Genomic DNA, 12,612 nt, shown 5'->3' with positions numbered 1-12,612 from the left:
CTACTGTACTTTAATTGATTGGGAGCTTCATTAAACTTTTTTACAAGGTAAATCAAGTTTAACAAGAGTGAAATAAAAAAAGGAGAAAAATAAAAAACAAATTGTTTTAAAATTATCCCTCTGCTTGCAGCAGCATTTTGTATATAAGAAATCATGTAAATCATGTGACCTCACAATTCAAAAACTTGTCATTTCATTATAGTATGGTACACCTATGTATTGCACACGGTATATGTTCAAGAAATCAATAGTACCATTTATGAAACTATAACCTTTGGTAAAGATGTTACATGTAAATGATGTATGAAGAACTGGGCCTAAACACACATGGATACTAGTTTTATGACATTTGGTCAAATTACATGCAGATCAAGTTGAATGTCTTGTTTAAAAATTGGACTGATAAAGGTGTTATCTCCTAGTACTTTTAACTTATATAAAGGCTTGGTTGTTGTGGGTTGATTTCATCACCATGGAAACTGATAATGCCTTTCAATTCAACGCCATTTTTTAGAACATGCTGCACATGTTCTTGTCTCATTATCATCAACTCCCCTGGCAAATATGTTAATGAGCTGACAGTGAACTTTGACATCTACATCTGATTGGTGTATAACTTCACCATCAGCATTCCACACACTGCTATTGGACTGGGATCTGACGAACTTTCTACTCTGTGGTTTGGATTCCGCCATTGGTGTCAACGGGCCTCCATTTCCATCAACTTCAAGCTCACTCTCATCTGTACTGGACTTTCTGTCTGTATTTGGCACTTTGAATTTGAACTCTTTAACACGATGAACTTCCACAAAATCTAAATCAAAATGGTCCCCAGAAGTACTAAGTCGTAGTAGGTATCTTAAAAACTGGTATCGATGACAATGCTTGACAAAGATTAAATCCATGCAGCCATCAGCTAGGTGGGCAGAGGGGGATACACCTTTGGGTGACTTTTTGCACATACAACTAAAAACAGCAGCACTAACATTGATGAATTTACCACGAACACACTGCCAATTCTGCGCACCATTACTGCACTCCTCTGTAGTTTGACAATCAACAGAGGCAGTTTTATCAGCACTTTGTTGTTGCCACTGCCTTTCTCTGTCCCCAGCTCTGTGACACACTCTGCAACCCACTCTGCACTGGCTATGATCTGTTGGTCCGTTATCGGGGTCATCATTCGGAAGGAATGCTATCTCTGCATCATAACTTTTATTGGTCAGAACTTTCTTGACGCCTGAGAAGTCGTATCTTGCTGGTCCCATCCAACGATATGATTCGCTGTCTTTAAGCACATCGCCAAAGAAACCATATCCTATAAATGATACAGTATAGTTGATCAATTCTTCTCCTTGATGTACTGAGCACACATCAAGAGGCTGGGTGTCACCCACAATGACACTTAGAGTAGCTGTTACAGGGTCGTTGATACCCATTGAGGTATAGACAATAACATCAGTTGAACCAGCTGGTATGATACCAATTTTCAGATGAGGGGGTACTAACTCCGCCTTTGAGTCATTCGGATTGATACCACCATCTTTCTGTGTTCTTAGTATCAAACCATTGATTAACTCACTAGCCATGCCATCACCACCAACACAGGCAATACCATCCAATTTATGCAAATCCTTCTCCAGTATAAAATCTCTTGCATGATTCACCCTCGTCGTTATAACCACCTCTGTTGTTACTCCAGCCAACTCAAACAGGGGTGCCACTTTCTCCCTGTATATCTGTACACCTTTCTTTTTGCCGCCGACTGGGTTGACGAAAAGGAGAAGTCTCTTGGGCCGATAAGTATCTTGTATTTGTATGGCTTCGTTGATTTTGTGTACACAATCCTTACATTTGTCGCTCTGTCGACAGCGAAAAGTGAACTCCTTGGGTCTCCATTTATGGCGACCATTTCGTTCGATCACATGCACTGAAAATTCATTGCCATTTCTCTGTACGAGTTCAACGGAATTCGTCGGGTGATTGGTATTACAGGTACGAGTACTTTGTTTCGCGTTCACCGCTAAAATATCACTGACTGACACATAATGTTGACAGTAACCCCGCTTTGGAAGGGCTGAAGACCACTGCAAATGATGTGTTGTGAGAGTAAGGTGATATGGTTTACCGTTTAGGTCCACGGCTGTGGAAAATACCATCGATTCGTCTCTCCCTGCCATCACTCTACGGATGTAACAAGCAAACTAGTAGCACTGTGACGTTCGTCTCAGGTCAACATCATCATGCAATGTCGACTCGACATTCACTGATATTGAGGTTAAATCGTTTGTTTGTTCCTTCATTGTTACATTTCTGTTCGAGTTACAACACCTGAATGCTACCTGGTTATCGTAGTCTCTGTTTATCAAGGTTGGAAGACAATTGTCACGAACTGATCTCGTGTAACACAGTATTTATCGTTGACTGAACTCGACTCCCACACTGAACTACGTACTTGCACACAAAAGATGGATTCTTATCGCGATGACACTAGTTTCAGTTCAACGAACTTTTAGCGTGTATGAAATCGGTCGACGACAGCGCCACCACACTCCCGTAAATGTCGCTGATGGATGGAGGTTTCACATATCCATCTGTGGGGATATGTGGTAGATGTATGTGGGTTTTTTGTTTTTTTGTTTTACATCTAGCAACAGGGTTTATCAGTAGAACACGGCTAAGCACTGAAATGTTGCTGTGTATATTAGGAAAGATATATGAAATGAAATAAAATAAATGACCGTTGTGCAAGACTCAGTATATGTGTCACAGTAGTATTTATCCAAATCACGTTACTGTGTGTCTCTTGTGCATAGATGTCCTCATATGTTTCGTTTTGTGATTTACCGTACTGTGTTACCCCATGTACTTTGAAGTGTTCATATATATTAATTTCGATTTATATGTACATTCATCATGTACATGTCACCTGGACTCATACTAGTATGCTAACTTCTCTTCCTCCAATCACATCCATCTTCAAATTCTAACATCCAATCACTTCCTTCCCCCCCCCTCTCTCTCTCTCTCTCTCTCTCTCTCTCTCTCTCTCTCTCTCTCTCTCTCTCTCTCTCTCTCTCTCTCTCTCTCTCTCTCTCTCTCTCTCTCATCACATGACCTTTCCCTTATAAGTATGCACGGCAGGTTAGTTAAGGCAGAAGCGCAGACGAGCCAGAACGGCTACACAAGTGTAACGTTTGTGTATATACTTGCAGGTTTAATAGCTCATACTTTATCTATCCAGTTATCAATTATTTTGTACTTTTACCTGTACTTTTAGTGTTATTTATGTAGTCATTTGAATTTTGTATCTTATAGTAATTATTATAAGTATCAGAGAAGTGCAGACGTGGCCAGTACGGCTACACAAGTGTAACTTCTGTGTATATACTTGCAGACTAGCAGAATAAAAATACTTTCGACGTTTATGATTCTGTATTAAAAATTACAGGGGTCAATATTCAGACGGTCAGAAAAGTGTTGTCATTTACAAAAGTGCACCTTTTCCTACCTATTACCTATTCGATATCATTTTCATGACTGATGTGATGATGAAGTCTACGGGTTCACTTCAACATGTTCAATATTTCTTTTACTAGGGTTCACGGGTTCTCATGACGTACGCCCTCTAGTGAACGGATGCCACTCAATTTTGTAAAGTATTGTGGGACAGCTAGCCAGATAGCGCATGTGATCAGAAACCTATGGACGGCAGACGGGAAGGTGAGTGTTGGCGCTCAGTGCGGATAGTTATGGTGCAAGACAATGTTTCGTTTTGAAAATAATGTTTTAGTATACATTACAATAATCTATGTTGCTTTTAAACTTGTGTAGTTCGTTCTGTGGGGTATAAATTCATCATTTTGATTGGAATAGAACGTAGCAACTCAAGTTCGAGGTTCGTGCATTGCCGACATGTTGGTTTTATATGCACTATAGAAATTGGATTGATTTTGTGTCTTTGTAGTCAATATCGTGTGTAATGATGACGAAAATTTAATCACATGATCTTATTTGAATAACCGTGATATCTACCTTGGAGACCTGAACACACGATAAACTACTTTTTTTAGGTTTTTGCCGTCTCACCCGGGCCAGTGGGGCCTCGCTTTGAGCTCGAAGCATGGCCCGCCACGTGGTGTCATTCAATCGACGGACTCGAGGGTCTGGAAATCCATAGCCCAACTTCTCAAAATCACAGAAGTTTTCAAAAGTTGATCACAACCTACAAATCTTATTGCAGTTTGGGTGCAGTTTTACATCTTTTCTTTTTTGAGAAAAAGACATTGGACACTTAAAAATAGTGTGAAATGCTTGCTGTAGAAACCACCATGTCCCCTGAAATGCATGTAAAATCTTCTGACAACTTGCATTTTACAGTTGTAACACTAAATGAATTTTACTGTTTTTTTATTTCATGTATCATGCAGAAATGAGGAAGACTACACTGATAGGCAAGTATTCTGATCAAATACTAGCATGCTACTGTGTCAGCTGATCAAGTAGTGTAGGGGTTTCACCACCTAATTTGAAGGGGTGGGTTTGGCACTACACGAGTGGAGGCATTTGTTTGTTTTATTACAGCCAGTCTTCTTTTGAACTCAGGCACTCAGTTTCCTATATGACTAGGTAAATTGCTAGTCACACAGCAAAATTGCTTGCCATGTTGGTGTGTAATTTACTGAACCAACAACTTGAACAGGGATGTAATTATTATTTTTGGAAGTCTGATAATGGAGGGAAGGGGAAGGGGTGTCTGAAAACTGACTACATTTCCACATCTTGTACCACACTTTATGCAATGATGAAATCCATTCCAAAACATTCGCAGTTTCCACCAAAGAGATTTCGGTCTCGGTGATGGGAAAATTCCTTCCTTGGATGTCTGAGCTGATAATGGTTCCATTTAATGTTTTACTTGCATTTGTTTTCACAATGCTGATACGAAATTGCTGTTTTTGATTATTTTCAGGAATTCAGTCACATACATCGATGAAGCCACATAATAATGGTAAGTGAACGTTGTATTATATTTGGGACAAATGCACATGGCTTCTTTATTTTGTAAGTGTTTGAATCCACAATTTTGCCACTGTCTCTGAAACAGACAGTGTATGGATACTTTTTCATGGTCCAATATTCAAATCGAACATTTCTTTCAGATTGGATTTTGACTTTTGATGTTTTCACTGCAACTTGCCACATATTCCATGCTTGAAATGATGAATGAATCTTTTTTCCCCATCTTATCGACAAATGAAGAGACTTTCTGTCATGTTTGCATGACAAGCCAAACCAAATCTGAACAAGCATGGAAATTTGATGTAGTATTTTTTACCAGGAGATCCAGTCACCCTGATAGTAAATCAACAATCTGTAATCTTTTCCAGGAATGACAGGCTTGCTTCAAAGTGTCAACAAAAAAGTGGTTATTGCACACTCCTGAGGCTTCATCAGGTGAGTCTACAGATGCTTGTTGGCCCTGTGGGTACTTGTGATCTTCTTTCAGTATGTAGCTAGTAGGGCGCCCTCGTGCCTTGGCTGATTTCTTGCATGCAAGGACCAAGACATGTCACACAGTAATTGTATTGAGACTGCCTCTGTCACAACCAGGTGTTCCACAGTCTTATATTAATATTGTTGTTGTAGGAGGGTGAAAATTCCTTTCCAGCTTGTATTGAACGAGTATTGAAAAATTATGCTATGATGAAAACCATTCCAAAACATTCGCAGTTTCCACCAAAGAGATTTCCGTCTCGGTGATGGGAAAATTTCCTTCCTTGGATGTCTGAGCTGATTCATTTCACAAAACATGACTTTTGTGAGGTCTGTTTCTTGATTCTTAATTTCAAAATTGTATTTTTTATATTTCCAGAAGATGGCCGGGACATGTTCCATGTTGTACTCGTTTTGAGGTGAGATGATTTTTCTTTTGTCTGACTATAATCAAATAGGAAAGCTATATGTGGAAACGTAGAGATAGATTTATGGATTGTCCAATAGAATACAGTGTGTTGCTGAAACACGTGCGTAGATTGTCCATGATGAGAAAAGTGCAGTCATGATAAGTTAACATAGCTATGGAACATTAGATGGTAACATTGTCATGTGAAACATTCCATGCTTGAAATGATGAATGAATCTTTTTTCCCCATCTTATCGACAAATGAAGAGACTCTCTGTCATGTTTTCATGACAAGCCAAACCAAATCTGAACAAGCATGGAATTTTTAGAGATAACTGTACTACTAAGTAGTACATTTAGTGTATTTTGTGTAGGAATTAATTTCTCTTTGAATTCTTTTCTCTTCAAGGTGATTGATGGAATTGAAATGATCGTAACAGATGTACCACTACATTTGAGTGCAGGTACGTTTATGAGATGTTGGTAAACTTGGAACTTGTTACAGAAGTGTGCATTCGTCAAAATTTCGTGACCTGTTGTTAGGCAACCAGTGACTCCCAGTAATTTGTGAATTGTAATAGTAAAAACAGAAGAAAATGTGCAACAGTAGTCACAGTTGTTAATGCGATGATGAAATCCATTCCAAAACATTCGCAGTTTCCACCAAAGAGATTTCCGTCTCGGTGATGGGAAAATACCTTCCTTGGATGTCTGAGCTGAAATGCAAATTTCTTGTATTCATCTCGACCAAAAGTAGTTATGTGTTACATCATACACATTGTAATATTTATCTCGCATTTTCATGTTTTTGGCTGTAGGTATGAATAATGGTGTCCATGGTCTTATCGGTGTCAGTAGACTTGCCAGTCAAAACAAGGAGGGCCATGATGACAAGAAATGGATGAGGAAAATGGACTGAAGTAGTTAGGGTAAGTTACTGGGACTGTCATTATTTTCCTTCCATGAGGGTTACCATGCTGTCATGGCTTTAGTGGGAGATGTAAAACTTGGATTAAAATATGGCTTTGTAATAGATGTATACTGTATCACTGTAGTTACTAGCTGGAGTATGGCTATTTTGAAACACTCAAAAGACATTCCAGTTTTTAAAGAAAGCATTGATAACCAAGTATTCTTCTGAAGCTGATGATTTCACAATAATGATGCGATGATGAAATCCATTCCAAAACATTCGCAGTTTCCACCAAAGAGACTTCAGTCTCGGTGATGGGAGAATTCCTTCCTTGGATGTCTGAGCTGATTTGGGGTCACTAAATGATGTACTTTGTCATGTTTATTTCTTGATTCTTAACTACCATATTGTATCTACATTTTCAGGAGATTGCAGGGGTATGTCTCATGCTGTACTTACAAAGGTGAGATACTTTAACTTTAGTACATATCTGGAACCTTACAGTACAGTAATGCAGAATTTAAGTACTTGGAGAATAGCTTGTTGGGCCAATATGTGTTCAACAGAGACCTTTCACTGGAATATGCTCAAAGCAAAAGGTGATAGTGAGTGAATTTGCTGCATGTATTGCTCTGTTATCCATGCTTGAAATGATGAATGAATCTTTTTTCCCCATCTTATCGACAAATGAAGAGACTTTCTGTCATGTTTTCATGACAAGCCAAACCAAATCTGAACAAGCATGGACATTTTGAACATGATTGAATTCTTACATCATGTGTTGTATCGTACTGAAGTTTTCTTCAATTTCCTCTCTTTAGGTTTCTAATGGAATGGATTTGCTTGTTAAAAACTTGTATTGGTCCAGCACTGCAGCACGTTGAGTCTAGATGTTTTAACTGGATGTTTCAAGCATCTTCACAACACAGCATCTCAAAACAATGATGGAAGTTCAGAGTTCTGAACAAACTTGTGTAACCAGACACTTTAGATGTGGTCAGATTATCTTGCCATTGGGGTTAGATTGCTTGAATTTATTTTTTAAATTCTTTGTTCAGGGACTGTTTGCATGTTATTGTCAACTTTTACACACTTTGAACATATTTAATTTACTAAGGTTTTATTTCTGGTTATGAATTTCCCTATTTGATAAAGTTGTGTTTGATTTATTAAATAAAGTTCACAATATTCAATTTCAATACTGAATGGTGTACTTGTTACTGATTGATGAGTTTTATGGTGACACAGTAGTGACCGTATGATTAAAATCAGATGTGGAAAAAGCTTGATTGCTTGATCTCTATTCTGTTGAATATTGTTTTCAGTTCTGTTTTGGGAGTTGAATGACTTGGTGGGGAAGGGGCCTCACTTCCAGAACAATAAAAATGACCATGTAGTATTAAAGCAGTCTAGCTGTACTGCTACATCATGTTATGAAGACTGCTGACACCGAGGGCGCACTTTGCTATAAAGCATGCATCATGGAAGTTGTGCAGGAAATGCTAGTTTCCTATAATATACAAGTGAGCTCAGAATTGGTGTGGAGGGAATCAGGAATGCAATTTGCCGTTTTCTATTGCTTGTATTTGTATGGTATAAGCTTGTTAGTATGCCTTGATTGAGAGGAAACACTTCAATTCATACCTTTAATTGTATGAGGAGTGAGAATGTGTGAAACTGGCATTTTGAATATCATCTCTGATACTGTTGATTGAAGTAATAATTGTCCTACTTTGCTTTAGAATTAACCAACAAGTCTCCTAGGAGTTATTTTCAGTACTCACTTCAGGAATTACCTTTTACAATATGCTATGAGCAGTGTGTGAATCTTTATTTATCATGTAATAAATTATTGTCTACATGTATACTGCCCTCAGTAAAACTAAAACAATTCAATTGTACAAATACAACACTGCGAGTGTCCTAGGAGACAGACTGGACTAGCCTTGCTATTTTCTGCTCTCCCTTTACCTTTTTACCCAAGAATGTGAAATATTTCTTCTCTTTCAATGCTGTAACAAATGGGTAATAAATAAATACTGCTACTAATATATACTTGGTGCTGGTATGTGCCTATGTCTCCCAAATATGGAGACAATACAAATATATGACAAACAAGATTGCATGGAATTGTCAATTTTCAAACGTTTTGAATTCACTGAGTTGTTCAGTGGCAACATATGTGATAATATAATCCATTCAAAATATGGTAATTTGTGTTAATATTTATAAAATCAAATTAATTAAACTGGAAATCGAAAAAATGTGTTACTGAATTTACTAATTTACCATCTTCATGTTTACATTTTCAATTTCATTACATATGAACGATATGGCATTCTTTCTGGTTGTCGAGATCGATGCATTTTCTTTTCATTTAGGTTGCCTGTATCCCAGGAAGTAAATGTACACTATTCACACTCGAGATATTGTTTAGGTATACGGGCTTCGCAGTACTATAAACTGAACCGCATATCGTCTCGTCTGCGTTCGCCAGGCGGTTGACCTGAAGTTGGGTTCACCGTTCACAGCTGTCAATCACATTGTGGTATATTTCTGATATCAGCTACAATAATGTAAACACAATAAATTATGCAAATATATATCTGTTCGAGCGAATTGCGTAGCTTGTGTTTGATCACATGACTAAATTGGAATGTGAACTATGGCAGGTATATACTAGTAGGTCGGCATACACATTGAGTGTACGTGTGTATGATTGCATGATTTGAGTTCCCCGCGCATCCGTGAGTCATATGTGATAAATTAATTTCGGTATTCATCAGTTTGATAAATTTTCCTGAAAAATGACAGTTTTCAAAACTAAGATTACACGAGTGTTCGGCCACATGAAGTTTCACTGAAAAAGTACGGGATCGGGAGCGAAAACATCGACGCTATTCAATATACATATATTGCGGTCTTGTTGACTTCTTTCTGTAAAGAGGCGGGTCTAACGGATAACCCCTCTGTTACTATCTGGCTCCGGGTCTGCACTGTACTGGACAGCGGGATCTAACATAATCCAGTAACTATGACATCTGTAAATTCTGGTAAATGGGACCCTTCTACAAAGTGCTCCGGTAAATTCGTGGATTATGATATTGATGAAGTACTGCTAGAGTCGAAGAAATGGATCGAGGTAGGTTCGATCGATTGCGTTCACCTTCACTTCATCTTCTTTCTGAGCTAGCTGCAGCTGTCGAACACCTGTGCGTTGGCAATCTGTGTGTTGCAATGTCCTATATCAAACGCATACTTTTTCTATTTCTGTTTTGCTGTAATGTTATTATAATATGTACACAGACTTACAACAGAGATTTTGTTTCTCAAACACCCAACTTGCATGTACAAAATGAAAATATGAATCGCATCTATTACGGTTCTTCAGTGTGATATCAAATTTGTTCATGTTTTTTTTTTCAACCAAAAGGTTATCACAATAAATACCATCACGGCTTTTAAATCTATCATCACTGGGCGTTGTTGATGTAGCTATGTAGTGATGTACGTGGCAAGTTGATGCTTTAGTTTCATTATATATCATATGGGTCCATACATGCTGCAACACATTTCACACAGTTTCGCCATCAACTTTTACATGTACCGAGAGGATTATCATCAACATAATCAGATTTACCTTATTATAACGAAATCAATACTTTATAACATTAACACGCCAAAATTCTAAATATAGACATTACATCTTGGGCTACCAATGAAGTACGTCTTGTACACAATGAAGGAAACTCGAAAAAAAATGATGCAGTGACAATAAATACACCGGGGAATTTCAGAACGGAAAAATGAAGTAAATTTTCAGTTTTGTGGCAATGGGCCAATATCACACTGATTTACAAAGCTCGTTTTCGACACAGGAATTTCAAGTTGTTTCAATTATTAACGAGTTACAAGTCTTGCATTCCAAAGTGAGTTTACTGTTTCGCTTCTTACTTTTATCTTTTGTATAAAAAAGATCCGATTTCGGATTTGTTGCGAGTCAACAGCAGACGGCATGCCAGAGAAAGCCTTTGACAGTGGAGGTGATTATGCTATGTTAACACAACACATAAAGACTTTTCAATAGGTTTGCTTTGAACTCACCTGGGATTGGGGACTCCTTTAGATGAAACTAGTCCCCCTTTTGTGAAGGGTAATTGGTCGTCTGTGCCAGTATTCCCAACACCAAATGATTCCATTGTCGTTTGTAATTGTAGAAATGTCTCAGTTTTAATTCATTTTCAATACTTAGATATAATTCTATGTAACAAAACAATGATTATCACGCCCATCAAAATAACCAAAACGATGAAAATAAAACGTGATGTACACACTGTTATTCTCCATAACAGTATAAAATTTATCATTTGGTATCAAGATATTTTGAGTGTTAACATTTATTCACTTGTTTGTATGTGGCAAAGCCAAACTGCCATATGTTTATCTCAACCTCAAAGGATATTGTCTCCATTCTATCTATCTATGATCTGAAAACACCCTGAACCCTGAAAGAGAATAAGGTTTTTTTTTTTTTTCTTCTGTTTTTAATGAATGTACCTTATGCCTTTATTCTGTTTGAGGCCTTTAAGGCCAGAAGGCAGTGAACCTCAAAGACCTTCAATGGACTATTACACACAGCAGACATGATAAAAATGGAATCCATCATTTCAGGTGTCTGTTACACTTTAAATATAGTAGACAAGTGGTTTTAAGTGTCCACTGTTTACAGTGTTACAAACGGAATCTTTTTTGATGGTGTACTTTATGGATGAAATGTCTTTTGCTACTAATTCTTGCACCCCTTTTGTGTTTGCATTCTAAGTACCAATCAACACTGCAAGGACATGTCACTTTTAGTTTTAATGTGTCACACATAAGAGGTTGTAATGTGTCATCGTATGACGTCCAAGCGACAGTTTTATACACATACAGAGAGCTACCTGCACATTTTACTGCATATAACATAAACAGTGAAAAAATATAGGAAAGAACTCCAAAGTTGTCGTGTCGGGATGGTGGTTATGGGGTAGCCATTTTTATAATATGTCTGCTACTGGTTAAAATCCTTCATTTACAAATGTCTGAGGTTGTGTTTACTGTCTGGGTAGAGATATTGGTTTAGTGTTCTAAAATATTGGACTACCGGTTCTCAATAGTACTCAACAAACCACCTGTTGGAGGAGTGTATAGTTTTCACCAGTTGTACAGAACCAAAACATGTTTGCCTGATATGAATAGAAAGTGTAAATAAACTTGATGACTGTCTTTGTTGACTTGGCCATTCTTACAAGCCAGGATATTTGTCCTGTTCCCAGGAAAATGGCTATTTTGGGAGAATGTTGTACTGTTGTCACATGGTTTTATAATGATAGTATTGTCCATATATCTTTACTTACTTTTCATTTCATCTTAGATGATATGTGGAAAATTTTTGGAACCAAAAAGCTACAACGGAAAAAAAGAAGAAAAAACTGTAATTCAAAGCAGATTATTTATATAATATATGCATAGTCTGATATGACTGCTTTCAAAGCACATTGGAAATTTGATACAGTTTCAGAGCTCTCGTTGTGTTCCTATTACCAAATATGAAAATATTCATTATTTGGTGATTGGCATAAGTGTAACCTGTTCATTAAACAGTAATGAAAATTCATATCAACAGACAGGATGACATAGAAGATGAAAGAGGTTCAATTCTTTGAAATTCTAGCTGATAATAAATACTGACTTTTTTAAATAATATACTATATGTACGGGCATTGAACTGTACAGTGTGCCATGTTGTTGTGAC

General features: G+C 37.5%; 2 protein-coding genes, 1 long non-coding RNA gene and 4 other non-coding genes across 13 annotated transcripts in view; 6 read left to right on the top strand and 1 right to left on the bottom strand.

The window, feature by feature from the left end:
• Window positions 1-497: 497 nt before the first annotated feature.
• LOC144439237 (ceramide kinase-like) lies at window positions 498-2,180 on the bottom strand. The gene has a single exon (XM_078128512.1). It carries the CDS (start codon window positions 2,178-2,180, stop codon window positions 498-500), a length of 1,683 nt encoding a protein of 560 aa, XP_077984638.1.
• A 1,492-nt stretch (window positions 2,181-3,672) lies between these two features.
• LOC144439084 (uncharacterized) lies at window positions 3,673-7,985 on the top strand. The gene is made up of 9 exons (XR_013481095.1): window positions 3,673-3,723; window positions 4,431-4,454; window positions 4,973-5,011; window positions 5,391-5,457; window positions 5,876-5,915; window positions 6,315-6,369; window positions 6,724-6,834; window positions 7,244-7,281; window positions 7,640-7,985. It is a non-coding gene; the product is annotated as an uncharacterized LOC144439084 (long non-coding RNA).
• On the top strand, window positions 4,797-4,893 carry LOC144439559 (small nucleolar RNA SNORD14). The gene has a single exon (XR_013481122.1). It is a non-coding gene; the product is annotated as a small nucleolar RNA SNORD14 (small nucleolar RNA).
• On the top strand, window positions 5,699-5,796 carry LOC144439558 (small nucleolar RNA SNORD14). The gene has a single exon (XR_013481121.1). It is a non-coding gene; the product is annotated as a small nucleolar RNA SNORD14 (small nucleolar RNA).
• On the top strand, window positions 6,528-6,624 carry LOC144439553 (small nucleolar RNA SNORD14). The gene has a single exon (XR_013481116.1). It is a non-coding gene; the product is annotated as a small nucleolar RNA SNORD14 (small nucleolar RNA).
• LOC144439560 (small nucleolar RNA SNORD14) lies at window positions 7,069-7,165 on the top strand. The gene has a single exon (XR_013481123.1). It is a non-coding gene; the product is annotated as a small nucleolar RNA SNORD14 (small nucleolar RNA).
• Window positions 7,986-9,540: 1,555 nt separating the features above from the next.
• LOC144438507 (uncharacterized) overlaps window positions 9,541-12,612 on the top strand; it is an 86,676-nt gene continuing 83,604 nt past the window's right edge. For all 7 annotated transcript variants that reach the window (XM_078127561.1, XM_078127564.1, XM_078127565.1 and 4 more), the window contains exon 1: window positions 9,541-9,960. In XM_078127561.1, the coding sequence (XP_077983687.1) occupies window positions 9,853-9,960 (108 nt within the window). In that variant the 5' untranslated portion in view covers window positions 9,541-9,852. The remainder of the gene's footprint in view (window positions 9,961-12,612) is intronic.

This window comes from Glandiceps talaboti, chromosome 8, assembly GCF_964340395.1.
Source record: "Glandiceps talaboti chromosome 8, keGlaTala1.1, whole genome shotgun sequence".
In the NCBI taxonomy this organism is placed as follows: domain Eukaryota; kingdom Metazoa; phylum Hemichordata; class Enteropneusta; family Spengelidae; genus Glandiceps; species Glandiceps talaboti.
The sequence above is the reverse complement of the archived record's forward strand: the minus strand, read 5'-3'. Positions and strand labels throughout refer to the sequence as shown.

Excerpts from the sequence above, each read along its gene's own strand:
- LOC144439237 (XM_078128512.1), bottom strand. The coding sequence starts at position 2,180 with ATGGCAGGGAGAGACGAATCGATGGTATTTTCCACAGCCGTGGACCTA.